At 43.9% G+C, this 26,690-nt stretch overlaps 1 protein-coding gene across 8 annotated transcripts in view; it reads right to left on the bottom strand.

The window, feature by feature from the left end:
* Window positions 1-9,311: 9,311 nt before the first annotated feature.
* The window catches only part of ELAVL4 (ELAV like RNA binding protein 4), a gene marked incomplete at both ends in the record, with an annotated part of 85,490 nt that continues 68,111 nt past the window's right edge, over window positions 9,312-26,690 (bottom strand). For 4 of the 8 annotated variants that reach the window (XM_082666055.1, XM_082666053.1, XM_082666050.1 and 1 more), the window contains 4 exons: window positions 9,312-9,639; window positions 12,663-12,701; window positions 14,582-14,807; window positions 16,739-16,892. In XM_082666055.1, the coding sequence (XP_082522181.1) occupies window positions 9,312-9,639; window positions 12,663-12,701; window positions 14,582-14,807; window positions 16,739-16,892 (747 nt within the window). Of the gene's footprint in view, window positions 9,682-12,662; window positions 12,702-14,581; window positions 14,808-16,738; window positions 16,893-26,690 lie in introns of all 8 variants that reach the window. The other 4 variants (XM_082666054.1, XM_082666052.1, XM_082666056.1 and 1 more) reach the window with 3 other exon arrangements.

The raw sequence follows: 26,690 nt of genomic DNA on the forward strand, positions 1-26,690 counted from the left end.
TGAAATGCCACAGTATCAGGGCATTCCTGTCCTCAGCGGGGCAGGTGTCCTTGTTACTCACTGTCAGAGTAGCCTGCACTTAACAACACTTACCCCCTACTGTATTCAAACATCTCTTTTGTCCCCTCATTGTATTCTCAGTGCTATATAGTAGGGGGTCAATGAATATTTGCTGAATCAATAAAAAATATAGGGGAAGATGAGTCTAGGAGTAAAAACAGGAGCAAGACTGTCAGACAGCACCTAGTCCAACACTTTCTTTAAATCTTTGGGAAATTGAGGCCCAAAGAGGTGCAGTGACTTGCCCAATATCACACAGTAAGTCAGAGGAAGAGCTGAAGATTCTGACCCCTGGTTCTGGGTTACTTCCATGGTTCCCAGTGTGATGCACCTGACCTTGCCCCAATGTCTGCCTGTCCAAGTATGATTCATCCTTCAAGATATAGCTGATTCCTAAACATCTCTAGGATGCCTTTCTTTTTACACCTCAATTTCATCCCACCCTGCCAAAGTTAGAATTGACTGCTCTTTTCTCTGTGCTCCCCAAACACCCTCTGGCTTTGATCTCACCCTGCGATGCTCAGCTTACATTTTTTTTTTTTTTTTTTGTGGGCTGCATTTGGTCTTTGTTGCTGCGCGCAGGCTCTCTCCAGCTGTGGTGAGCAGGGGCCACTCTTCATTGCCGTGTGCAGGCTTCTCATTGAGGTGGCCCCTCTTGTTGCAGAGCATGGGCTCCGGGCGCCCTGGCTTCAGGAGTTGTGTCTCGCAGGCTCTGGAGCACAGGCTCAGTAGTTGTGGTTCATGGGCTTAGTTGCTCTGTGGCATGTGGGATCCTCCCGGACCAGGGCTCGAACCTGTGTCCCCTGCATTGGCAGGTGGATTCTTAACCACTGCACCACCAGGGAAGCCCTCAGCTTACATTTGAGCTCTTCCAAGGCAAGCACTGTGTCTGATTCCTCTGTACAGATGTGATGTGTGAAGTGTGCTGTGATACAGGAAAGCAGAGAGAAGTGGGATTGTCCAGGAATCCCTAACCCAGCCTGAGGGTCAGGGAAGGTTCTCTGGAGGCAGTGAATCATGAGCTGAACAAGCTGGATTAGCCATGTGGGTGGTACATGTGTGTATGTGTGTGCTTTGAGTGAAATGGGGCCTGGTGGTGGAGGGCAGGGCATTCTAAGGAGGGGAATCTTAATATTTGTGAGTTGGGATAATGAGATATTCACATGGTGGGTGGGTTGGGGGGCAACCCAAAGCCCCTTTTCTCCGAAGGATTCAAATAAGGAGGTTGAACTGACTTCCAAGGACTTTCCATAGCTAACAAAGCAGGCAAGGCCAAGACCAATTGTGTGACAAGTTGGGGAGGGCTTCCCTTTACAGATAGTCTGATTGGATCATCTTGGGTGAGACAGAACTTATGACTCTTGTGCCTACAGCCAAGAGGAGTAGGGCTTGGGGATAACAGTCTTTTCCCAGGTATTTGCTTGTGAATGGAAGAGCCTCATTCTCTGCTCCAAAGCCTTCTGGCATCCTGCTTTTCTAAAGAAGTCCCCTGCCTCAGCCTGAGCATTCAACTCTTTTTCTGTTATTCTGCTGCCATCCACCCACCACTGCCTACCTAAGCTCCTCAGTACCTGCCGTCATCCCTTCACCATCCCCAGGAAGGCCTGTCTTAGCTCCACCTTGCCCAACCACTCCCCACTGTCCTGCACAGGCTGCTCAAGCTGCCTGCCCTGCCCAAGCCATTCTTTACCAGCTGGCCATGTTGTCTAGCACATGACCCCAGCCCTGGCTTCAGCTATTTGGACCAGTTTGGGCTGTGAGAAGGCGAATTAATGGTACCAGCAACTTGTAAACACCAACCAACCAGGGCCAATCCGGTCCCACTCTCTGGAATTTGAACTGTTTATTCAGGGAGAAGTGGACCTCTGGTAAAGAGAAACCATTGAAAAGCCACAGTGAGTAAGGAAGTGAAATGGCTGAGTCACTGTAGTGGCCGGGCTCCAGAGGACGGACCAATTTGTTCTCTGTTGGCTGAGGAACAATCAGAGCCTCTGCTGGTGTGCGGCTGGAGTTACTGCATTTCGAAAGCAGCTGAAGTGCAATAAGACCAAGTGAGAGTTCCAAGAGCTTATTCCCACACGCATCCCTACTATTTTGTCCCTCCTTTACTTCAGGGTTTCTCTGTTCTTTACATCCAGGGGCATCCACCAACCTGGCCAGTCGGCCCTGTCCAAGGTGGTCTTTTCCTCTGGGAATCTTTCTGGCTACAGTTTAATTCCTACTATTCTTCACTGAGTGCTAGAGACTTGATGTATTTTATCTCTAATTCTTCCTTCTCTGATGAGGAATCTCGGAGACATTAAACAATTTGTCAGGGAATTCAAACCCAGAACTTTCTTTCACCAGAACTCTCCTCTTACCTCCAGGCCATATTCTCTTCCCTTTCTGGGCCCCGGAATACTCCTTTCACTCCCCACAGATTTTATAAAATTTCCTGTAATTCTCCTTTCAGCACAGAAACTATCTGGCATGGCTAAATAATTGTTTCATATGTCTTGTCTTTGTAACAGAATCCCAAACTTCCATTCCTGTTTCTTGTTTGTCTTCTGTCATAGCCTACTGCACAGTGTCATGCACGAAATAGGTGGAAGAAAAAAAAAAGGCTGCATATGTTTACTCATCGTGTGCCCCTAGCTCAGTGCCTGGCATGTGGCAGATGTTCAGGGTAAGGATTCTAATGTAGACAAGGCTTAGGTGGGTTTCTCCCTGCCCCCCACCACCCTGCAGTATCTCACAGGTAGGTGGGTGTTCAACTGACGGTGGTGGTCACATTAAAAGGCCGTCAGTGTGCTTTAGTGGAAAGACACTGGATTGGAGCCAGATGGCATGGGTGTAAATTCCAGTTCCGCACAACCTTGGGCAAGATACTTAACGTCTCTGAGTCTATTTTGTCAGATGTAAAGTGGGGATTATGTTATGTGCCTCCCAGGATTGTTTTGAGGATTTGGGGGCAACACAGGTAATGAAGGAGCTCCCACCGCAGTAATACTGGTTCACACAATGCTTTAGTTTGTAGGGAGACTCATAGGGCCAGCTCCAAGGGCAGCTAAGGTGGCTTGTAAACACTCTTACCTTCTGATCCTATCCTTGACTCTTTTCTACCTCAATGACTTTTGGTGGTTTAAATAGATCTATCAACAAATAATCTTGTTTTTTGGCACTGCTGAGCAAACTGTGTTTAAAAACCATTACTTTTAGTTTTTCCTTGTCAATTTGCTTATAAACCAATATTATTGGATCTGTTTTTCCATTAAAGATTTGGGGAGAAGGTTAGCCCCAGGCACAGGGCATTAATGTTATTTCCCTTGTTCGTTACATAACAGGACTCATCTCCACCTTTAATTGAAATGAAGCTCTAATTGTGACAGAATTGGATCATAGCCAGGGTGGTATAACCGGGGGCTTTGGGGCCAGATAGGCCTGGGTTTGAATTCTGTCTTCACCACCTACTCACTTGCAAAAGATATCAAATCTCTCTGAATCTCTTTGTGTTCAATGTTAACGGGTGATGTTACCCTTCACTGGGTTGGCAGAAGGACAGAATGCTAAATGTATAGTGTCTGGCATATTGGAAAGATAATAAATGCTAGTGCTCTTTCTAGAAAACATTTCTTAAACCTCGAGGACTTTGCTGGAAACTCTTTAAAATAATTACATGGCATCTTGGAGTGGCATGTGAGTACACTTTGTATTTGAACTACTAGTAGATCAAGCTGGACTTGCATAGGGAAGCTTTTTGGTAATTAACCCGGGGTTGGGTGATTTTAAGCCAGTTTTCATCCTGCTGCAGAAACAAAAAAAGATGAGACTGGAGAAATGCTATTCCTTTAATTGAAGGAACACTTTTATGTTCTCAGGTCTATTTTAATCTTAAGTGCCGATTATGCATCATTCTCTCCTGTTAACAGACACTTCTGTAAGTGATCTGCACAGAGAGAAATATGATTCTAACATAAATACTGTACCATGAGAAATTATCTTATTACCTAATATGCCAAAAAGTTAATAAGATAAAGGAACAGTACGAGCCATTTTTGGACAATGTTAAAACTTGATTTTAGCTCATGGAAATAAAATGTAATTTCCTTTTATCATTCTCTTTTTCAGGTAGAACAAAGGCAGTGAAGGGTGTAAGGATATTATACAGCTGTGTTCTGTGAACTCCTGTTAAGGCTGTGGAATGGATCCAGGAAGGATGGCCTCAAATTAAGATTTTAATGGCTCTTCCATTTAGAAATCACACTCTTGCTTTTAATGCTGTCTTGTTAGATCTGATTTTTGACTTTGCAGGTGAAAGTAGAAAACTCCATTTCCTATTCAACTGTACAAATGTTTGCCTCTGTGTGTTTGCATGTGTATGTCTGTTAGGGAACAAATGCATAGTGCCTACGGAAAGTCAGGACAAAACAATTTCAGGAACTGGGAGTTTCCTGAATCATCTATGGTAAAAGGCAATTAAATGCCAAATTTTGACAAGGATAAAGTAGCCAAACCCAAATACTGACTGAGTAGGGGCCCCGAGAGACGTTGTGAGTGTCAAATGTACTTTTAAATGTTATTCTTTGGGGTTTAAATGTTTTATTCAATAAATAATGATTAATTTTGATGAAGGAAATTTAAACAGGACTCAAGTTGATAAAAACTGCTGGCTGCAACCATCATTTGGCCAGTGCTTGATCTTTGGTAGTGGATGTAAGTAGTTTTGATGCTGGTGGTGATGATGTGGGGTGGTTATAGATACTAGCACGTGTTTTTGGCCCTCTTCTGTTCCTATCACTTTGACAGAAATAACACTAAGTAAATGCCTTCAGTCTTCTCTGGCATGCCAATTCTTCATCCAAGCAAAACATAACGTACCTAGGACCTGAAATTTAATAATCTCTGCATTCTTGCGATTTGTTAGACCTTTCCTACAAACACCTACAGAAACTATACAATGTTTGCCTGGATATTTGAGGTAACAGGCTTACACTTGCAGCAAGACGGATTTTTTATTAGATGTTAGGCAGACAACTTGTGCTGATGATGGGAAGTGTTGCCAAGAGAGTGTATGTAGAATGTCCTGCGTTGGATGTTTTAAAGATCTATTGAAACACCTACAGCTAATTGTGAAACTTTCAGGACCGATCTGTTGGAGGCTGGGGAATGAACTACATGAACTGGTGAGATTCCATCAACTTCCAATATTCCCAAATAAGTATCCATTTGTTTAAAGTGCACTAAAATGACCCCTTTAACGAGCAGGGGTGGTGATGATTGGTAATAACTATCATAGGTTTGGCAGCAACATTTTTAGACCCTATGTACACATTTGCGAAGCTCTGTTATTCCTGGGGGTAGTAATTCGTTTGAATGCCCATTTCTCTTCAGAAAAGGAACATAGCAGCTTGTCTTTAAGACAAAACTAAAAGAAGAATCTTTAAGTATGTGAAGTTCAGGCTGACTTAAAGTTTTAATATTTAGCTTGGTTAATTAAATCCTATTCTTTGCCCTGAATTTAATTATCCCAACCATTGAGGTAATTTAATATAATAATAAAAAAGGAGCTAATGAGAAATGGAAGAGACTCTGACTATTCCTTCATCTGGATCAGTGGGGGCATTTCTTCTTCAAGTGTCAGTTTGTGGATGGTGATGTGATGTTTTATGGGGTATTATGAATTTTCAATTAGTGAGAAGATGAAAAAGACAGACAGTAGATCATCAATGAATGATCATATCAGGAAATCACTGAAAAGCTCATCTGTAAAGTTCAGGGCATATTTTAATATGACTTCATGATACCTTAGGCAGTCTTTTCCCCCTAGGCTGAGCTTGAATCACGTTCTTCTATGCAGTATGAAAAAGTCCTTGTTTAAGGTTTCTGTTCAAAGGTAAGAAAGTCAGATACTTGACACTTCTAAGCAAAAATGAGTTTAAATAAAGAGGCGACCTTTCTTTTCACTTCCAGTACAAAATGGTCTGTTTCCTTACTGTTGCGCAAGCTTTGCCACCTCAATGCTGAGGTGCTGTGCAGTTGTATCAGACTTGGATTCAAATCCCAGCTGGAAACTTGCTAGCTGTTTCAAGTTAATCTCACTGAGCCTCAGTCTTGTCATCTGTGAAATGAGGATAGTGCTATCTCCTTCTTCCAGATGGCTGCAGGACCAAGAGAGAGAACGTAGAGGGCACCACACAGCCTGTCTGACGCATAATAGAAGCTCTGCAAATAGTGACTCCCTTTCTTCTGAGCAAGTCACAAGTATGCTTATAAATGAATAACAGACACTAGTGGATCATAATGCCAAACACAGTGCCAAATGTGTCCGCTCATTACCAACCAGGACAGTGCTCCTCACACTTTAAAGTACCAGTGATTCACCTGGGGAGCTGGTTAAATATAGCTTTGCATTCAGCCAGAGATTCTGCATTTTAACAAGCTCCCAGATGACACTTAAACTGCTGGCTGGAGACCATACCTTTAGTAGTGTGGAACTAGGGCAATGACTTTTGAATACTGACTTGACTTTGAGAGACTGGGCTAAGTTGCAAAACAGAAATTTACTCTACTTTTTTTGTTTGTTTGTTTAATGGTAAAAATATTGGGGAAATCGGAAGATGCTACAGAAAAAAAAGTGTGAGTGAACACATTTAAAAATCTGGGAAGCTCGAATCCATTCTACACACTTTCATTTATTGTCTGGACAAAGTACAAATAATTCAAACACAACAAGATTATGAAAAAAAAACATTTACAATACTTTCCCTCAGAAATCATCTAAACTAGCAAGATTAACATGAAGTCATTCATTATAACTAAAGTATACAACTGCCTGGTCCTAAGATTTTTTTTCCTTTTTTTTCCCCCCCAAGAGTGAACACTTTATAGAGAAGAGATTTTGGCATGCCTTTCCCACTAATGCTTAGCAAATGCATCAAACTTTGCCAGCAAACTGAGTTCATTCATAGCAGGTGATGTTAAAAGGTTTCCCTGAATGTTGAATGAGTGTTCTCTGAACTGAAATCTGGTGTTTTTTTCTCAAAACCGAAAAGAGGAAAAAAAACAGAAAAAAAATTTAAAGGAGGAGTCTATGATGCAGCCGTGGTTTTCGTTACCTCTCTACCACTACGGCTACTACTACAAAGTTTGCCTCTTCAGTGTGAAAACAACAGTTCTGTCTACATGCACTTAGTGGGTTCAGCATGAGAAAAAACGCACAAAATAAGCACAAGTTATAAATAACCATAACGTTTTATTACCATTAAGACTAAACTGGTATTGAAAAGATTGTATATAACAAGACAAGAAAAGCAATAGCAAATTTAACTATCAACTAGATTATGCATAGCGAGTAACTGTTTCTATTACCCAGGGAAGAGCATGAACCCTTGTATTTTTTTGTTTTGTTTTTGTTTTAAATATATAACCGTACAAAGCACAAATATACTAAAATGATCAGTGCACTGGACGTGGGAGAATGCTCCCTCAGTCATTTTGTTCCCTTAGCTCTGTTTTGTTTTCCCCAATCTGAATTACGTTAAAATAAAGACCCAGTTGTTTTTATTTTTCTACTGTGCAGTAAGAAAAAATATTCACAACAAACATGACAATATATCAAACAATAGTTCTACACAAGTTACCTTGATACCTCTTTAACTGTCACTTAAATATCATAAGAAAACATTTTAAGACATATACAAACAAAACTAGCCAAGTGTTACAACTTATAATAAATTAACCCAAAGAAAAAATAACTTTATATATATATATTTATATTGTATATACACATACACACACAACAGAATGACACAATAATATGCTTCTTCCCATAGTTTAAGTAAACAAATAAGTAGTCTAGCCAATCTAGCTATATTTGATCTCGGCCATAGGCATCATCACATCTGCGATTAAATAAATAAGTGTTTCAAGCAACATAAACAGTGTTTCAAATGTACCAACACAGCCCAATTCTATCAGCATGGGCTACAAAGTGAATTTGAAAATTCCTTAATGAATTTAAAGCAAATGTAGTTTTTGTTTTCCTCTCCTAAACACATTACATTTAACTATGATACTAAGATATGTAAATAATTTCGTAGCACCTACTGCTCAAACTAAGGAAGTTTTAGATCAAAAGGAAAAATTAATCTTTTTAATTTTTGTTCTGCTGACATCCCATACTGATGACTTAAAGAAAAACTGTCTTTCAACTCATCTCCTTGCTTTTGGGTTTTGACTGTGGGGAACTGTGGTACCCTGGGTAGAATGAACACTCCTTTCCCCTAGTAATTAATAATTTTTTTATTATTATTACATGCTATGAAAAGATATGAAGATCATCTGTTTATAGCCCATCCTTCAAAAAACAGTCTACGAATCCAGTTTAAAACACACATCTTGATCTCTAAAAAGTTACCAGTGCAGTATGAACGCGACAAAGTTGTCAATTTCCCCTAAATTAGCCAGTCAAAATATTTTTTTCTCAAATCCAGATTCTCTTGTAAAAATTCTTTATATTTTATAAAAATAGATTTTTCTTGAAACCCATTTTCAGCAAAGAGACCACCTCTTTGGCAACGTTAATGTTATTAAATTGTTAATGTCATCAGGTATCCCCCTCGCCCCCATCCCCTAACAGAAGACTGTTTTAGTTCACATGATATAAAAGAAAAAAGGAAAAATAAAAAAATTTGCAAAAGTTTCTTTAATTTTTGCAATTTTTATTATTCCTCTTTAATTTGTGTGGGTTTTTTTTTTTAACCAATCTGATTGGATCAACATTTTGACAAAAAAGAAAAATCTTTATTTTCTTTCTTTGAATCCCATTACTTTGTAAAAATTGTTTTATTTTTATTATTTTTTTTTGTTTTTTGTTTTTCTTCTTCAAATGAGCGAATGGTCATCTTAAAAAGACCCACCTTCAAGGAAGGTAGTAAAATTAGCTGGCTGGGTAAAAATCCCTGCACGTCGCTATCTATGTATATTATAGTCAACAACGACAGCTATGAAAGAACATTCAATGCATCAAAGGTATTTTTTTGTGTTTTTTTCTTTTTTTCTAAGCATTATAAAATCCTTTCCTGGTACACCTCAGGATAATCCAATGTTTTAATACTTAGGCAACACTGGCTTATAAAGTCCATGGTTGAATATAAGCCTTGAAAAGTTTGTTTCTCTCTCTTTTGTGTGTGTGCGTGTGTATGTGTGTGTGCGCGCGTGTGTTTTGTTCGTATATATTTATATATATATTTTAATAAGTAAGGATGGGAAATTCAGGACTTGTGGGCTTTGTTGGTTTTAAAGGAAACTTGCAACACTCGGTCTCCCAGGCGGTACCCGTTGAGGCTGGCAATGGCCATGGCTGCCTCATCATAGTTGGTCATGGTGACAAAGCCGAATCCCTTGCACTTGTTGGTGTTGAAGTCACGGATGACTTTGACGTTGTTCACCGCACCAAAGGGGCCGAAGAGCTGCCAGAGGACACTCTCGTCGGAATCAGGGGACAGATTGTAGACAAAGATGCACCAGCCTGTTCCTGTGTGACCAGGGATGTTCATTCCCACAAGGCTTGTCATCCCGTCAATGGTGATTGGGGAGAACCTGGGGGGACAAGCAGAAGGGGGGACTGGTCCAGACATCAGTCTGACCGTGGATAACACACAGATGCACAGACACAGACACGGGGCAGAGGCCTGAGTGAGTGTTTGCAGGAGAGTCTTCAGGGTTTGAAAACCAAAATACAAAGACTAATGTCTGTGGCATTTCTTCTAATGGGAACAGTTAGACTGGCTAAGGCACGTATATGCCAAGAGAAAGGCCTAGGTCAACCACTAAGAACCACGAAGAACTCCCAGAGCAAGTCTCTGTCATACTATCAAGCATATGTTCATAGGGTATCCCACTCTGACCCTCACCCTCCCTCCCCACAATAGAGCGTGAGCTCTTCAGAGAAGGGGCCCCACTTCATTCATCCTTTTGCTCTACTTATTTATTCAGTGGAGCCCATGTGGGAATCTCACAGACATGACACGTAGAAAACACTTAATAACTGCTTATTGATTGAACAGGTGAATAACACTGGTGGATGTCGATGCTCGGGACATTTCATTTATTTTTTAAGGCAGTTTAGGAGATGGCCCAGAAGTGCTCAAGTCTACCATCTTTGCAGTCCCTTGACTTAACGGTTGTCAAAGATCTCTCAGTATTATCAGGCATGGAGAGACATGAGATCTCTAGATATTATGGGGCACGGAGATACACCCATTGTTATTAATCCAATGGGTGGCTTATGTTTCATTTAGCATTTATTCAAAAGAGTTCCAAAAACAACCCTGAGCAATAATAATAAAGATGTATCACTCCTTGATGCTATATTATCTGGAATTCATTTCTAAGTGTCACAGGAGTGAGATTTCAAGTGGTGTGTGCACTTATATATCTTGAATCACTGTACATCAGAAAGGCAAAAAACTGTTTTTTGTCCTATTACAACTACTTTTGTATTAGGCTTCAAAATCTTCTTAGTTTTCACGTAATCTTGAAAAGAAAAACAATCCTTTAGATTCTATTCACGTCTGATAAAATATGTATGTGATTCATGATGGATGCATCAGATGAAACAATTAGGTTACCAGTGCCTACAGCAGAAGAAATATTTATTAACAGTTTACTTTATACCAAACTCATACAGGTATTTTGACTCTATACACTGACTAGTATCTTGCTTTTCATTTGGTTAGTGTTTTTTTTTTTTTTTTTGAAGTTGGGGATAGGAGGAGAGGAAGCAAAAACTGGGGAAGTGAATGGATAAAGTGTCATTTAGGAATGTTTTAAAAATATGCATATATTATTAGAGATTCAAAAGTCCTATGAAAGAATAGTTGTGTATCTAACTAAAATTTAGATAATCCAATGGCCGCTGAAGATATGCTAAACATAACGACTCAACAGATATTATTTTTGGTATTGTTCACTACGTCAGTCTTCCCTCTTACTTAAAAACAAATAACAGGACAAAACCAAAAACATCATGGTACAGATTCTTAGAAGGGCAAACCCATGTCTAATCGTTATTTGCATTATTTCTGAACATTGTCTTCTCAACCTTCTCTCCTCCAACTGAGTCAACTGACCTCTTTCGGTTTATAGGTGGAGAACGGCTAAATATGGTAAGGCCAAAGTCAGGGCCAGCAAAGAGGTTTCAAGGAGACCCTCAACTCTAGATGGTAATGTTACCTGGAGCACTTCGGTAGGAAGGACTCTGGATCCAAATCTGGGTTTAACAGGGAAAGAGAATGCTCTTATCAACTTGTGAAGTTTGCTGTGGGTGGGGAACTGGAGGAGATGGCAGTGTGCACGCTGCCTTGCAGTGTCTTCCCTGACCTCACCTATGTATAAGCATCACTCTCTTCACAATATTTGGTGCAACTTCACAAAAGTTCAAGAGGAGCAAAGGTATGGGACAGAGCTGGGGAAAAGTGTAAAATGCATGGGAACAGGCAAGCAGTATGCTAGACATGTGGCGATAATTCACAGTTACCCTCATGGGGGCTGGGATTGAGATTCAAGAGGCTGGCACCCTGACAGTGAAGTCTGCAGTCGAGTTACTTTCTCCACTGCATGCCAGTTTCCAGAGCAGGGTACCTACCATGCACCGCAAGTGGTGAAAGGCCTGCCTCATACAGGGAGTGTGACTTGGACTATTCAAGACCACATCTCTTTCCCTTGACCGCAGGAAGGGGAATTAAAGTGTGCGGCTCTACAGAGCAGGATGATGAAGATGCTATCTCCCTAGCAGCTCAGTGGGGCTTATCAAAAGTACATGTGGGAATCTCATGGACACAGTGACATAAAGCACCCAACCTCCCGAGATTCAGTTTTCAGACTAGGTCTGGAACACCCTTGTGACTACATTCAGAAAGTCCCCCAAACCTTAACACCACAAAAAGGTTTTAAATAAAAGAAACAGCAAGTTTAAAACATACATACATATATAACCAAGGGAGGATTGCTAATAACTGCTAAAACCTGTAACGAAAGAAACCCCTGGTTGAGGTGCACACAGATACACTTCATTCTCAGGCTGGGCCCTGAAATGCACTTTGAGCTGGGGGCGGGAGTCATAAGGTCATCCATGCACTTATTCATGCTTTGGCCAGGGCTGGTAGTCCGAAATCTAATTTTTCCACTGACAATCATAAGATGATTAGCAAAATGTTCTAATTTTCATTTGCTGGAATCTGCCCTCTTAACTGAATCCTGGCATTGCTAATGTAAAACAGTTGCTTTGCAAGTTTGCAAAATCATCTGGCAAAGAGTCACAGCCTTCCCTCTTAGGGGAGCCGCTCAGAGGACCAGATTATTAAAGGCTTGGTAGCTGTGGCACCTGAACCATAGGAGAAGCCCACCTGCAAATAAAAGAAAAAGTGAAACACACAAACACACTTTGTGTGCCCTAAAAGAAACAAAACCAACTGAGGTCTGAAAGTAAAAGAGAATTTGACATGCTGGTGGAAGAAAAAGGAAGAATTAAAAAAAAAAGTAAAGTTAGTGAATTAAAAAAAAAATTCTAGCCCCAGTCTGTGCCAACACGGACATCTGGCAATCTGTGGAGTTTTAATTACCTCTTTACGCCATAGGCCATATTAAGCAAATTGTCCAGCCTGCAAAGAGAAGGAGGGTCTCTGGGTTAATGCCTCACAGATGGCAAGATCGCTCAATGGAACTATTAATAAGAATGCTCCATTTTCAAAGAAGAAAAGCTCAAAAACTTTCCCCAGTGCTTAGGAGTCTATCCACTGGTAGTTCCCCCTTTTCCTGCCTCCAACTAAAGTAATTCATGTTCAGGTCAACGCCGGAGTTTAAAGCAAGTGTCTAATGAACCTTCCTTTCTTTCAAGGTCTCAATTAATCCCACCCCCCACCCCCCCCCACCTCTCAGAACATTTGTGAGGATTTTATTTTACGTTGTGCTGTGAAAATTTTCAAAGAGGGGTGGCATCTTAAGTTGTTCACCTTTTACTGTAATGAAATTTATGAATAAAGGTCTCTGCTCCAGATTAACAATATAAGCACACACGTCCTGCATATCGGAATGGATCTCTTCTCTTAGCCTGGCTACTTTCACTAAATCTTCTTACCACACCCATTTTTTTTTGATGGGGGCGGAGGTTTGAGGGTTCAGATTTTTAAAAAATTAGCTTACTCTTTACAACCTGAAAGCACCTCCCAGCAAACTGCCATTTTGTTATAATCTCCTTCACCTTCAGTATCTTCCTTGGGGATAAGCTATTCACGTCATGGGGCAGTAGTAACCATAGTTTCCACCATTAGAAGCCTGCTGGAAAGGTTTTTTACACAAATACTGCATGTACTCTCACACAAAATAAAAATTAGATGACTTGGACTCTTCGTGAAATCATTAACCCTTTCATGTTCAGGGGGCATGTGGAAGTACACTCCAGAGGCTGATTTTTCTCCTCCTTGTGGCTAGATGGGAGGGCCTACTATCTTCCCATGTGATGTTCGAAAAAGAGAAAGACCCTTTCGTTAAAGGGAAGTTGGGACCTGGGTGGAATAAAATAACTATTTAGAATTATTATGGGTAGGTCAAGAATATTCTTTTTTTTTTTTGGTACACGGGCCTCTCACTGTTGTGGCCTCTCCTGTCACGGAGCACAGGCTCCGGACGTGCAGGTTCAGCGGCCATGGCTCACGGGCCCAGCCGCTCCGCGGCATGTGGGATCTTCCCGGACCGGGGCACGAACCCGTGTCCCCTGCATCGGCAGGTGGACTCTCAACCACTGCACCGCCAGGGAAGCCCAAGAATATTCTTATCTCTTGCATAACAGAGGTCGGACTACCTACATGGTCAAGGTTGGACTGCCTACATGGAGAGAAATCTGCCTTTCAGAAATGTCCCAGGAGAAGGGGAATGCCCCGTTGCACCTGGAGCTTCCTGGAGGTTGGGTACCCAGAGGAAACACTAGTAAGGCTTGGACAAAGTCTTCCTCCTTGTCTTTCCGGAGTCTGCTGACAATGTCAGAGTAAAGGTAACACAGAAGAGAGGATCCCCTCTACCCCCACCAACCCAACAGAGTTACCGGCACAAGAAGGAGGAGGGCAGAGACCAAACCATTCCCTCTGGCAAGGATGTGCCTTCTGGGCTACTCTTTTCTTTGACTTTATTAAAAGCCACTGCCTTAGCTTTAAGTCTAAACTGCTGAATGTGGTCACTTATCTGTGATTAACTCTCGTTGAAACTGAACCTCCTTATTTGGTTAAATGAAGAAATTTTGTTTCAATCAAAGAATCTGAAGATTAATCACGGTCACAGCGGTAGTTTGAAAGGGGGCTTAGAAAAGCTTAGAAAAGTCCAATCATCACATTTTACAGCGGTGGAAACTGAGATTTGGGGGCAATTTCCCACAGTGATTCCTAGAGGCAGAGGTTCTCACCCCGCCCCATGCTTCAGGACCATGGGCTTCCCTGGCTCTTGTCCAGCACTCGTGTAGCAGGGCTCTTTCCCCTGTGGGCACGCCTACCTGAACCTCTGAGCCTGGTGGTGAAGTGGGCCAGGGTAGCGCCGGTTGGGGGACTGGTAGAGCTGGGAGAGCAGGGCCTGGCTGGACTTCTGGCTGGGGTTGTTGGCAAACTTCACAGTAATTGGTTCCGTAGCACCACTGGGCTTCTGGCCATTCAGCCCTTTGATTGCTTCTTCTGCCTCAATCCTCTTATCAAACCGGATAAATCCCACCCCTCTGGACACTCCTGGGGAAAGAGAAAGAGCCTTGGTAAAGAGTGAACAAACCAAACTGGTAAACATCTCCAGGAAGAGATGCGCTGGGTCCCATGGATTCCCTTGGGGAGTCAGCCCACCTGTGGGGCCAGGGCTGAGCCTGCCTTCCTGAATCTTTTTCACCCATCAAAATGCACCTGCCTGCATTTCTGCCATCATGGCCCTGGACTGTGACTCCTACCCACAGAACACAGGCATCTTTCTCATCTGTCCCTTCCAGCTCCCCCCCACCACCCTGCTCAATCCTCAGGTCTCCCTTTAGTTGCTGTAACTGATCACCCACTGTCCAGTTTCTAGTCCTCCAATGTGTCCACCACACCTGGCAACTAAATAATCTATTTGAAAAGCAAACTCTGACCATATTATACCAGTTAAAAACATCTTTTATACTTTTTCTGTACCTTTTCAATTTTTTACCTTGTGCATAGTACCCATTCCTCATTGCTCCCTATTCCAAACACAGAAAAACAAATGAAAAAAAACCCCACAAAAATCCCTTCCATAGCTCCATGCTGCATACGGATGAATTCCAGACTGCTTGGCGAGGCATTTAATGTCCCTGATGATCTGGCCCCAACCCCCTGTTGAACCTCATGTCAGCCATGCTGAACTGCCAGATACTCCTTGAACAGGTTATGTTCTGCCTCAACTCCACGCCTTAGGGTATGTCCTATCCACCTATTCTACAGGATACATCCTATCCACCTAGCATGCTCTGTCCCTCCTTCTTGCCAGATAACTGCAAGTCATCCTCCAAAACTCTGTTCAAACATCACCTCCTTGATGGAAACTTCCTTCCCAACAGTGCCCACCAGGCACAGCATGCCTTCTCCTGAGCTCTCGTTGGGCAACGGACAGCCCTAGCAGGTACTCCTCACACTGGAGTCTTGTATGGGCAGGACTGTGCCACCTTCATCCCTGGTCGCTGGTGTCCCTCTGCGCAGCGTCTGGGGCAGAGCTGCCTTCAGTGAGGGTTTGTTGCATAGTCAAATGATAAACACATGCTAAATGGCTCCCAGGGGGTGTTTTAAATTAGAGTAGGTGAAAACCTTCTGTCATCAACAATGCAGCCTGGGGGTAAGTGGGGGGAGGGATAAATTGGAAGATTGGGATTGACACATACACACTACTATATGTTATACAGATAACTAATAAGGACCTACTGTATAGCACAGGGAACTCTACTCAATACTCTGTAATGGCCTATGTGGGAAGAGAATCTAAAAAAGGGTGGATATATGTATTTGTATAACAGATTCACTTTGCTGTACACCTGAAACTAACACAACATTGTAAATCAATTATACTCCAATTAAAAAAAAAAATGCAACCTGGGTGCCTCTCTTACTGACAGGTGGTGGCCGCGGTTGCTTTTCTTTATGATGGCCAAAGTATCACAGCACCAGATCCTGGGTTATCCCTGCACTGCTGCTAACTAACTGGACAGAAGTCACATGCCCCACTTTGGACCTCTGTTTTCTCATGTGTGAAATGAGGCAGTGTGAGGTTGCCTCTAACTTTACAATGCTATCATTGGAGACAGAGCTATACATATAGGCTCTTTTGACATACAAAAGTAATGTTATTTGGTTGAGGGTTGAAAGAGACTTTGAAGGTCATTCAACCCCACTCCCAGCTTGATGGCTGAATCCTCTTTACAGCTCTGCCAAGTAGTTTAGCTGCTGCTGGAACAATTCCCACGATGGAGATCTCCTACTTCCCAAGATGGCCCATTTTAAATTTCGGCAGTTGATTGACAAAAAGTCTTTCTCTTAGGTCAAAATCTGTTTACTCATGACCCACATCCTTTTCCCCAAGTAACCACTACCTCTCTGCTCTTATGGGTCACAAGGCACTGGCTGGTGACACTGAGACACAAAATAACGGCAAAAAAATACTTAACCTGTGACTTGATCCACCAGGATTCGTGAGGTGATGATACGGCCATATTGTGAGAAGAGCTGCTCCAGTTCCTTCTGGGTCATGGTTTTGGGAAGGCCGCTAACGTAGAGGTTAGCATCCCTGATTGAGGCAGAGCTTGGACGGGCATATGAGACCTAGGAAAAGGCAAGAGGCGCTAAATCCATTACAGGCAACACCCTCTGAGTAGAGACTGAGTCGACAACTGAGATGACAGCCCCGCGTCTATCATTCTAACTCACAGCGTCAGTTCAAATAACTCTGTAGTTCAGATGTTTAGCTACTTTTGTAATAGTAATGAGAACCAGGAGAACAGCAATAGAGGAACAAGAGGAGAGCTGGTGATAACTTAAAACAAATGCACAGATAAGGGTCTCTAAGTGCAGAACGAAATAGCTACTGTATGGCAGCTGTTAAATGCAGAACTACCCACGCATGGAGTTCTGAAGATGAACCTCCTGGATGTGGGTGTATAGATGATTTACTGTATCCAACACATAATAATCTTTGAAAAAACAAAACAAAAAAAACCCCATGAAATTCTGCTCTGCAGATTTCTTTCCTTGCCAACCCCACCCCACCCCCATCCCCTTCTTGAACACATAAAAGCGATCAGGTTCTCTGCAAGATTTTTTTATGTCCCATCCTTTGCGTTGATCCAATCTGTTCCCACAAGGTCTGCTCTCGCTGAATGACAAAGTGCTGGTGAAATGGGGCTGAATGAACATCTGCTTGCGAAACTGGATATATGACCTTGTCATAACATCTGCAAGAACCAGTTGCCTTCTAACTTTGAGGCGGAGCAGATGAAACCACAATAAAAAAAAATGAGGGCACGATGGAAAGGAGGGAGGGAGAGGGCAGTGGAGAGAGAAGTGAGCCTCACCGATGGTTATAATAAGTTCGACTTTGTAAATCTGTCCTCCCGGATCTCTCAACTGCTTTTTTTTTTTCCCCAAAAAGCTAACACAGAAGTGTAAACAGATCTGAAATTCCATCTGCAAGAAGCCAAATCTGTAGCAGTACACATAAGCAAAGCAAACCCCAGCAGTCATTAATTTTAGACTTTCATTTACTTATTTATTTATTTTTTAAGAAAACAACATCAGACATTTGAAATATAATTTACAGCTAGTCTAACAAAAGCACTTTCCTGCTAAAGCTATTTCTGGGGCGGTTATGGCTCAGAATAGATGATGAAAACAGTCATTTCAGAGCACATCTGACAATGTTGGACAGGGAGGGACCTATATGCCTTATTAGCATTTTTTAGTTTTATTTAATTTGTGTAACCAATTCACAGGACCTGCTAAGACTATAGGGGTGAGTGAGTGAGTAGGTGTGTGTGTGTGCTCTGCATACACAAAAGCATGTTTGCAAAAGGAATTATACATGTTAAACTGGACTTTTGGCATTAGGAACTAAACCTCCAGCAGGGAAGGAGACCTTGCATCTGAGAATGGGTCTAGCAGCGGATCACGCAGAGGCGTGAAGGATGAGCAGACCCCCTCACCCATGGCACTCTCTCCCTTTCCATGCAGAGATGCCAGGTCCCTTTCTGGGTTCCACACCTAAAAATAGATGTTGACTCAACAGATAAAATGATGTGAGTGACTAATCTGCCTTGCTGGCCTCCTCCTGCCAATGGAGCAAGGCAGCCAGTCTGAGCATTTACCTCTTCTAGAAACTCATGGGTGGCCTCTGTAGGCTCTTTCCCAGCACACGGATGACACGCACAGAGGCCATTTCATGGAGGGTCCCTGTGTGTGTATCTGGGGGTGGGGACTGAAGGACCAAGAATCCCATGTGACTGCCAGCACAGGGCATCACTCTACACAAGGTTCTCCTCCCCCTGTCCTTTCAGGTTATAACTTAGCAGAACTATTTTTTAGGCATGAGGAGGGAACGGTAGGAAGAGGGAAATAAAAACATCACAGCGACATGTCTATGGTAATGAGGGTCACCCTTGTCTCACCCCTACCAATTACTGACAAATTAATTGTCTGAATGATCTTCATGCTCCCCCAAAACAAACCTTCCCACCTCTATGCTTTTGTTCACAGGGAACATTTTTCCACCTACTTCCTCAGGTCCTAATCCTACTCTTTCTAAGGCCCAGATCAAATGCTACCTTCTCTAGACAGCTTTTCCTAATCTTACCTCCTGCTAAAAATCCCCCTCGCAGTGCTCTCGATGAACCGCACCCATGGCACTTAAGCCATCTGACCTTGATTTTCCATGTATCTAGTCTGCTGATTTCCTTGAGGTCATGGCTTGTGTATGTGTGTCTTATTCATCTCTGTGGTTCTCGCTCCCAACACAGAGCCCGATACTCGCAGGGTGCTTAACACCCACTGAAAGAGTGAATGAACACCCATGGATCATAATGAATGACTTGGGCATTAATGGCTCTTTGGGTTAATTGCAGCTTGGATTCCTCCACTTAAGGGGATCGCTGCGAGTTAAGCATTCTGTTTTCCTACTAAGTCATAGCTGTGTTTTCCTACGAAGCTAAGAGCTAAGAGACATGTTTCCCATTCTCCAGTATCTGGGGTTGGAAGGACTAAATCTTGTTCAAGAACTAGACTTAGAGGCCTCTCTTAGCAAGCATTTCCTGAGGATCTACCGTGAGCCAGGCATAGCGCTGTATGCTGGGGATACACAACAAGCAAGAACAGGCATGGTCTCTTGCACTAAAGGACTTCCAAGTCCAACAGGGGCAACAGACAACACACAGCAGGTACTCAATAAATAAGTTGAATGGAAGAATGGTGCATATATGGACCAGTTATCATAATGCCACAAGATGTGTGCCATTCCAGGGCTGTATATTTGGGGCTGGAACATAGAGAAGGGGAGGCTAGTCTCCCTTTTAATTAAGGGTTAAAAGGGCCAGGAAGGAGACAGAGCTGAGGTGAGACTGGTGGTGAGGCAGGTCGTATCACAGTGTGTGGTGGGGTCAGGGAGCCATGGCCTGATGATAGCCCTCCTCTGTTGTGAGGACAAAAGAGATGATGAAGGTCAAGGGCTTAGCGCAGTGCCTGCCTGGCACCCAATAAATGCACAATGCGTAGTAATGACCTTGATCCCCTTATTTTTGTGCAGCTAGAGCTGGGGTACAGGCGAGAGCAGGCCTGGGACAGATCTGCTAGGGAAAAGGAGCTGGAACTGGAAAGTCAAAACCATTTCCCCAAAAGAGGATTCTGACAGAGGCAGAATCTCAGAGAGGGAGAATTACTGTGACAGACCCCAGCCACTGAGCAGTGACACATCCCTAGGGTGAACAGTACCTCAACCATTCACCAAGCCTAAATCCCGCTTAGTTTTTCTCCTCTATTTGGAAACTTAGGTCTATTGTTCTCTTCGTTCCCTGTCTAGGAAACCTGCAGAAGTGGGAGTGGGCGAAAAACAACAGGAAAAGGATCTTCCCACATTCAACATGCAAATGCTTGCCCCAGTGTCGAAACTTTTCAAGTTTCTTCATACATTTATTAAACCCTAACTGACTGACTACAGGTGTCACGCCCTTTGTTAGGCTGAAACATTTCTAAAAACATCGCTGACTCTTAGCCCCTCCAGAGAGTCCGCCATTGCTGGCTTATTAACCCCACTAGAGCCCGAGGCTTCCAATGCTGTTAGAAGTGCCCTAAAGAACCCTGTGCCTCAGACCATCAGGATCCTGCTCACTTCTTTCATCCAGCACCTCTGAAAACAAGACTGGTATTTCTACGCCCGCACCAATCTTGCTCTGGAGCTCAGGAGCTGGAGTGGGGAGATGACCCCTCTCTCTTTGGGTAAGGGTGGCCCAAAGGCAGGTGACTGTACAAATGATCTTGATGGAAGATTTGCAGTCACTCCAAACTCCTTATCCCTCCCCATCCCTGCAGGCTCACAGTAACCTCTACTGTCTGCAAGGCTGACAGTACAGCACGGAGCTTATGAGACATGGGCTGGCTCCAGTACTCACTAGCTTTGTGACCTTGGGCAAGTAATTTGATCTCGATAAGTTTGTTTCTTTACTGGTAAAAAGGGGAACAATTCTCCTTTGATGGGTTATTGTAACGAATTAAGACGACACACTTAATGTGTCTAGCACATACCTAGAATTTAGTATCAACTTGGTAAATATTATTCTGTGATGACTCAGATAGGCTTTTGTGGGTCAGTCTGGGACTAGCCCCCATTGGGACACACCTTCCAATTTTACCACACAAGCAAACATCTGGAACACTATCAGTAAGCACCTGTAAAGCACCGTCCTCCTCCATCAGACTGGTCGGGGTCTGGATCATCCTTTTTCACTTCACAGCCATGAATTTCCTTTAGCACATTCCTACAGATTCCACTGCCCCACATCCACAAAGTACTTTCCACTTTCCAAAATGACTTTACAAGGCTGTTCTCTGCGGTAAGGCAGGCACTGTCATTCATCACTGATGGGGCAGCAGGACCAGGGCTGGGGCTGCCCCTTGTGACACAGCACTCACAGGTTCCTTCACCTGCTCACAGCCAGGGCTTGGCAAGGTGGGAGGAACAGCACGGCCTGGGGAAAAGCTTTCCTGAGTCATCGGGCAACACCTTGGTCCTTGTCTGTCCCGCCATGGTACAGAAAAAGAGAGCAGTTGGAAAGCATGATAAAGACGTGATCTTGGGTGCTATGAGGAGGGTAAGATGAGAGGAAAGGGGCTTCTTTAAGAAAACACTGGTATTAGAAGATGAGAGTTCATTCATTCCTCCCCTTCTTGAACACTTACTGTGTGCCAGGCCCTGTGCTGGGAGCGTTTTTGCTTTAAGGGTTTCACAGTCTGGTGAGGGAAGTAATCAAACAAGTGGAGAGTGTAATACAGAGGGCTGCTCCTGACAGGGGGAGACTCGTTTCCCACGCCCGGCGTTTCCTCCCATGCGGAGGATATGACCCCTGGAGTAACATTCCAGGCCTCTTTGTACCCCTGCAGCCCCTCTTCTCTGGGGAAGTGGAGCAGTGGCTCTGAATAGGCTTCAACAAGGGAAATGAGCAGGTGTGCCTCAGACTCTGCCTGCCTTCTCCCTTCTGGGAGCCAGGTGCCAGCCGGAAGCCCACTTTCTACTCCAGGCTCTAAGTGCTATGGGAGCTGCCTATGCTCTCCTGTGGGGAGGCCTATGGGGTCCAGAGCACCTGTGACACAGTATGTCAATCTGTCAAAGTGTGGGGTTCCATGTTAGGAAGCCCATTGCATCCACGGAATCCATCTGGGCCTTAATCATTAATAAAGAACTTAGGATTCCATAAGTTTTTCTCTTTTTGTCTTATCTTTCAATTGGTTTAAAACTTGGATGTACAAAACAGGGGTGTCCTTTGTTGGGCCCTTTTGAATTACAAGGATGTCTACCATTAACTGGATGTGTTCACGAGCTAGGCATTCTATTCACAAAACTGCTAATCTCCACAACCATAATTCATGGTAAGTGGAAATAAGGGTGACAGGTGACGCTGGTGAACTCAGCAGAAAGCATTATCCTTGAAATCTGTTTCACAGAAACTTGATGTTGGAAGTGACCTCAAAAGTTCAGGGCAGGGCTTCCCTGGTGGTGCAGTGGTTGAGAGTCCGCCTGCCGATGCAGGGGACACGGGTTCGTGCCCCGGTCTGGGAAGGTCCCACATGCCGTGGAGTGGCTAGGCCCGTGAGCCATGGCCACTGAGCCTGTGCATCTGGAGCCTGTGCTCCGCAACGGGAGAGGCCACAACAGTGAGAGGCCCGCGTACCGCAAAAAAAAAAAAAAAAAAAAAAAAGTTCAGGTCAGGATGTAAGACAGCTGGCCAACCACCTTACACATTTCCAAAGACAGGAAGCTCAGTACCTTACAAGGCATCCTACACCATCACTGGCCACCACTGATTATTGGAAAGTTCTTCCTTCTGCTGAGTTCAGACCTGTCTCCCCTGTAGCTTCCAACCTTCTCCTATTTCTATTCTGGCTCCACACACTAGGAGCATCCTTCCTGTCCTCTACCCCCTTATCTTGTGGGTCTCACTGATAGGTGACAGAGCATCAGTCAACTATATTTTGAGACAGGTCACTCCAAGGAGTTTCTCATTTATGTTACTTTAACTGAAATGGAGCATCTATTCTGGAATGGAGACAGGGGTTAAGAGCAAGAGTTTTGGGGTTAAAGAGATGTAGATTTAAATCCTAATCACTTACTAGCTATAAATGGTAAGCCTTGAGGTAAGTCACTTACACTTTCTGAGCTGTATCACTTGAATAACCTAGTTGAGAAGCTTTCTAATAGAGCTATTAGAGCGTTAAACAAGCTAATGCGTATACGATTCTTAGGCACTATGCCCGGCACGCAGTAAGTGCTCAATAAATAGTGGCTTGGATACAATTGTTGTGTACTTAGGCCTTATGTCAGACACTGGGGGTACAAAGATGAATACAACAGTCCCTGACACATAGGACTATTAGTCTAGCAGAGGAGACACACTCCTTTCAGAAGATCAGGCTGCAGATTTTCCCCTGTCTGCTGTAACACCGTACTCTCTGAGTGAGCAGAAACTCCCTAGAGCAAACAGATCCCTGGGGACAGACATTCCAGAGAGACCAGGAGGATGGCAGCAGAGAACAGACTCTGGTGCTTCCAGGGCCTTCTAGGAGCACACCCTCCCTGGGACTTCTGATCCCACCACCAGGAGCTGGGAAAGAAGAAAGAAGCCAGCTGGCTCCTAGAAACGAGAGTGTTCATTGTGAGGATCAGCTCACCCCTGTGCCCGTGGCTGCAGCCCTGCCCACAGGCAGGACAGGTGTCTGCTTACGTGGCCCCACTCCTCGTACCTCCCCCACCCACCACCTGATCTATGATCTATGATTGATATGATATTCTTTTATCATGGGCAACCTGATGGTAATGTTTCTAATGAGCTCTGATTGTGCTACTTGTTGCTGCTCAAAACCTTCAGTGTTCCTCCAGCACCTTGCGATAGAAGCTCAAATCCCTTACCTGAGCATCCAAGGCCCTCTGGGATCTGGCCCAGCCTCTCATCTCCTGCTAACCCCTCTAAGCACCCTCTGCCTCAATTCAAACAAAATGTCTCTGGTTCTTACTATCTGCTCATCCTCGTGGCAAAATGAACTCCTGCCCATCCTTCCAGGCCCAGCCTGAGTGCCACCTCCTCCATGAAACCCAGGCACAAATGACTGCTCTCTCCTTGGACTCTACAGATGATACACATTTCAGTGGCAGCAGCTATCACACCCTGCCTCCCATCACAGCCATCTGGGCTAACACCTCATCTGCCCAAATAGTCTGAGCATTCTAGCGGTCTCTGCAGACCCCCTGTGGCATCTAGGCTCAAAGCCTTACATAGGGCAGGAGCGCAATAACATTCTCTGAATTGAAACAAAATGTGTAATATACTGTATGTAATGCATTTGAGCTCCTTTCCCAGGCACTGACTCTGACGTGGAGAAGGAGCTAGAGGGAACCACAGATCTGAAGCGAATCCAAGAATATCATGAGAGTACTTCTGGCACAGAGTAGGCTGGATAAATAATTCTTTAAAAAAACGGTGTGGTGATAGAATTCGTGTGCCTTAAAACTTCTTTTAAAAAGTCCATCTAATTATGAAGGGGGATTATTGGTATCAGGACCTTGCTGTCTGTCTAGTGACCCCCAGAAGGGAGAGATGTGCTAAAGGTTTTATGGCCTGGTTAGCGGAAGAGCTGGTCTCAGACTCAGGGTGTAAGATACCGAGTCTCTTCACTAAACTTCAACCCCTGAATCTTGCTATACTGGTAAGACTGCTGTGGCCACTTGGAAGCTCCATGACACTTTCCACTACACAAAGTAAGACTTAGATTCGTTCTTTATGTATCTCTGAAACATGCAGATGGAAAAAGTCTTCCCTTCTCCCCATGTAATTTTTATCTTAGGGGTAACCCTATTCACTATCATCTTCATGCTGGGGAGCCTTACTCAAGCAATCCACTATAAGCCAGGACTACCTATAAGTGAGATATTTTTAGTTCCATTTTCCAGACGACAAACTCTGGCTCAGTGAGCTCAAGTACTTGTCCAAGGTCACACAGCTGAACTAAGACAAAGCTGGATATGACTAAGTTCTGGGATCTTTCTGCTATGCCAGGCTATCGTGGACAGTGAAATAGAAGCCGTGTACTTGGCACAAACTGCTACTTTCCCTGGAAAGTTACCAAGCTGGAGAGATCGCGCTATAATATTTTATTAGTTAGACTTAAAGTTGGAAGGAACCATTCTGTAGATGAGGAAGTAAGTCCAGAGAAATCAACTAAGTTGTCCAAGGTCATCCTAGTAGTTTCTAACGGAGCTGGACCGGACTCTCCATCTGAACTCAGAGCTCTTTTGAATGGACAGCAAGGGGAAAGGGGAGAGGGATGTGGCTCTCTGACCTTTGACAGACCAGCTGATCTGCTCTGGGGCTTCATGGTAACCATGGAGAAGTGATCCTTTATTCCCCAGGGCCGCTGATGTTCTAGGCCAGCATTGTCCAACAGAACTTTCTGGGATCGAGAAAACATTCTAGATCTGTGCTGTCCAACATGGTAGCCACCAGCTATAGGTGGCTACTGAGTACTTCAAACATGCCTAGTGTGACTGAGGAACTGAACTTTTCATTTAATTTTAATTATTTTAAACTCAGATGTAAGGCGCCATATATGGCTAGTGGCTACTAGACAGAACAGCTCGAGGCCCAGGAACAACACAAAGTTATAGCATCTCAGAGCTAGAAGGAAACTTTAGATCATTTAGTCAGACTCCAGTCTGGTATAGGAATCCCTCTAAGTCACCCCTAATGACTCCATTTGCATGTGTCTGACAATCAGGGACTCACTACCACCCAAGGCAAATGATAGACACATAGATTCTCTTTCCAGATTCTTGACATATAGGATTGAGCTTCAGAGTCACTTTTTTTTTCTCTAGAGAATGGAAAAGCAACCATTGTGGAGTGAATATGTGAGTGCAGCACTGTTTGGCCATCTTCCTCATTTGCCTCTGGACAACCCTTACAGCACCTGGTCTCTTCAAAACGTGGAGCTGAGAAATGGAGACAAGATACCAGGGATGGGTTGACCAGAGTGGACAAGAAAGGACCACTGTTTCCTGGGATCTGGAGTCCACAGCTCTCCTAGGACACCTGGGGTGTGCTGAATGTTTTTTTAAGCAGCTCACATCACACTGTGGGATCTTTTACACTTGTAGACAGCTAAAGCCCCCAAGCCTCATTCCACACACTTCTGAAAACTGAAGTGTCCTTGTAACCTGCGCCTGACCAATTTTCTTTTGTAACCCAGACACAGGACACTGTGGATGACCTTTAAGATACTGGGAACATAAGAGCCTCACTGGGCAGAGTAAGGGAACTGTATTTCCATCTCTCAAACTCCTACACCTGTATCTGAAATTAATCACTCAATGGAAGTTAACAGGGCGCTAGGAAGCAAAGCAGCCAAACGGAATGTGTCACAGGAGAGAAAGTGCCTGGTACAACTGGGGTAGACGGGTCTCCCGTTTCCACTGGTGTTGCCACCCCCTCTCTTCCCTCCTCGGGGATTCAGTGATCCAGTTGCCCCTGCTGACCTTGGCAGGGAAGCATTCCCACACCGGCTCTGACTACAGCCATAATGGGGGAGGAGAGAAAATGCCTTTTTATTATTAACGAGACGGAGGGAGGTAGTCTATCATTTCTGGGTGGGGTGATATCTGCCAGCAGAAAATGATCTGCTAACTCTCCGGGAAGCATTAAGAGCAGTGATAGGAGAAATAATTGCTTATGCCAAGAGCAAAGAAAAGATGCCTCAGCGGAATGGAGGCCTTTAGCAAGGCAGGTGGATTGCGGGCGCGCGGAGGGAGGGAGGTAAGGCTCCTTGATGACCCCTGGCAAGAGAAAGAAGCAGGAGGGGCAAACTGGAAACTGC

The sequence above is a fragment of the Grampus griseus genome, assembly GCF_964374135.1.
Source record: "Grampus griseus genome assembly, chromosome: 1".
NCBI lineage: Eukaryota > Metazoa > Chordata > Mammalia > Artiodactyla > Delphinidae > Grampus > Grampus griseus.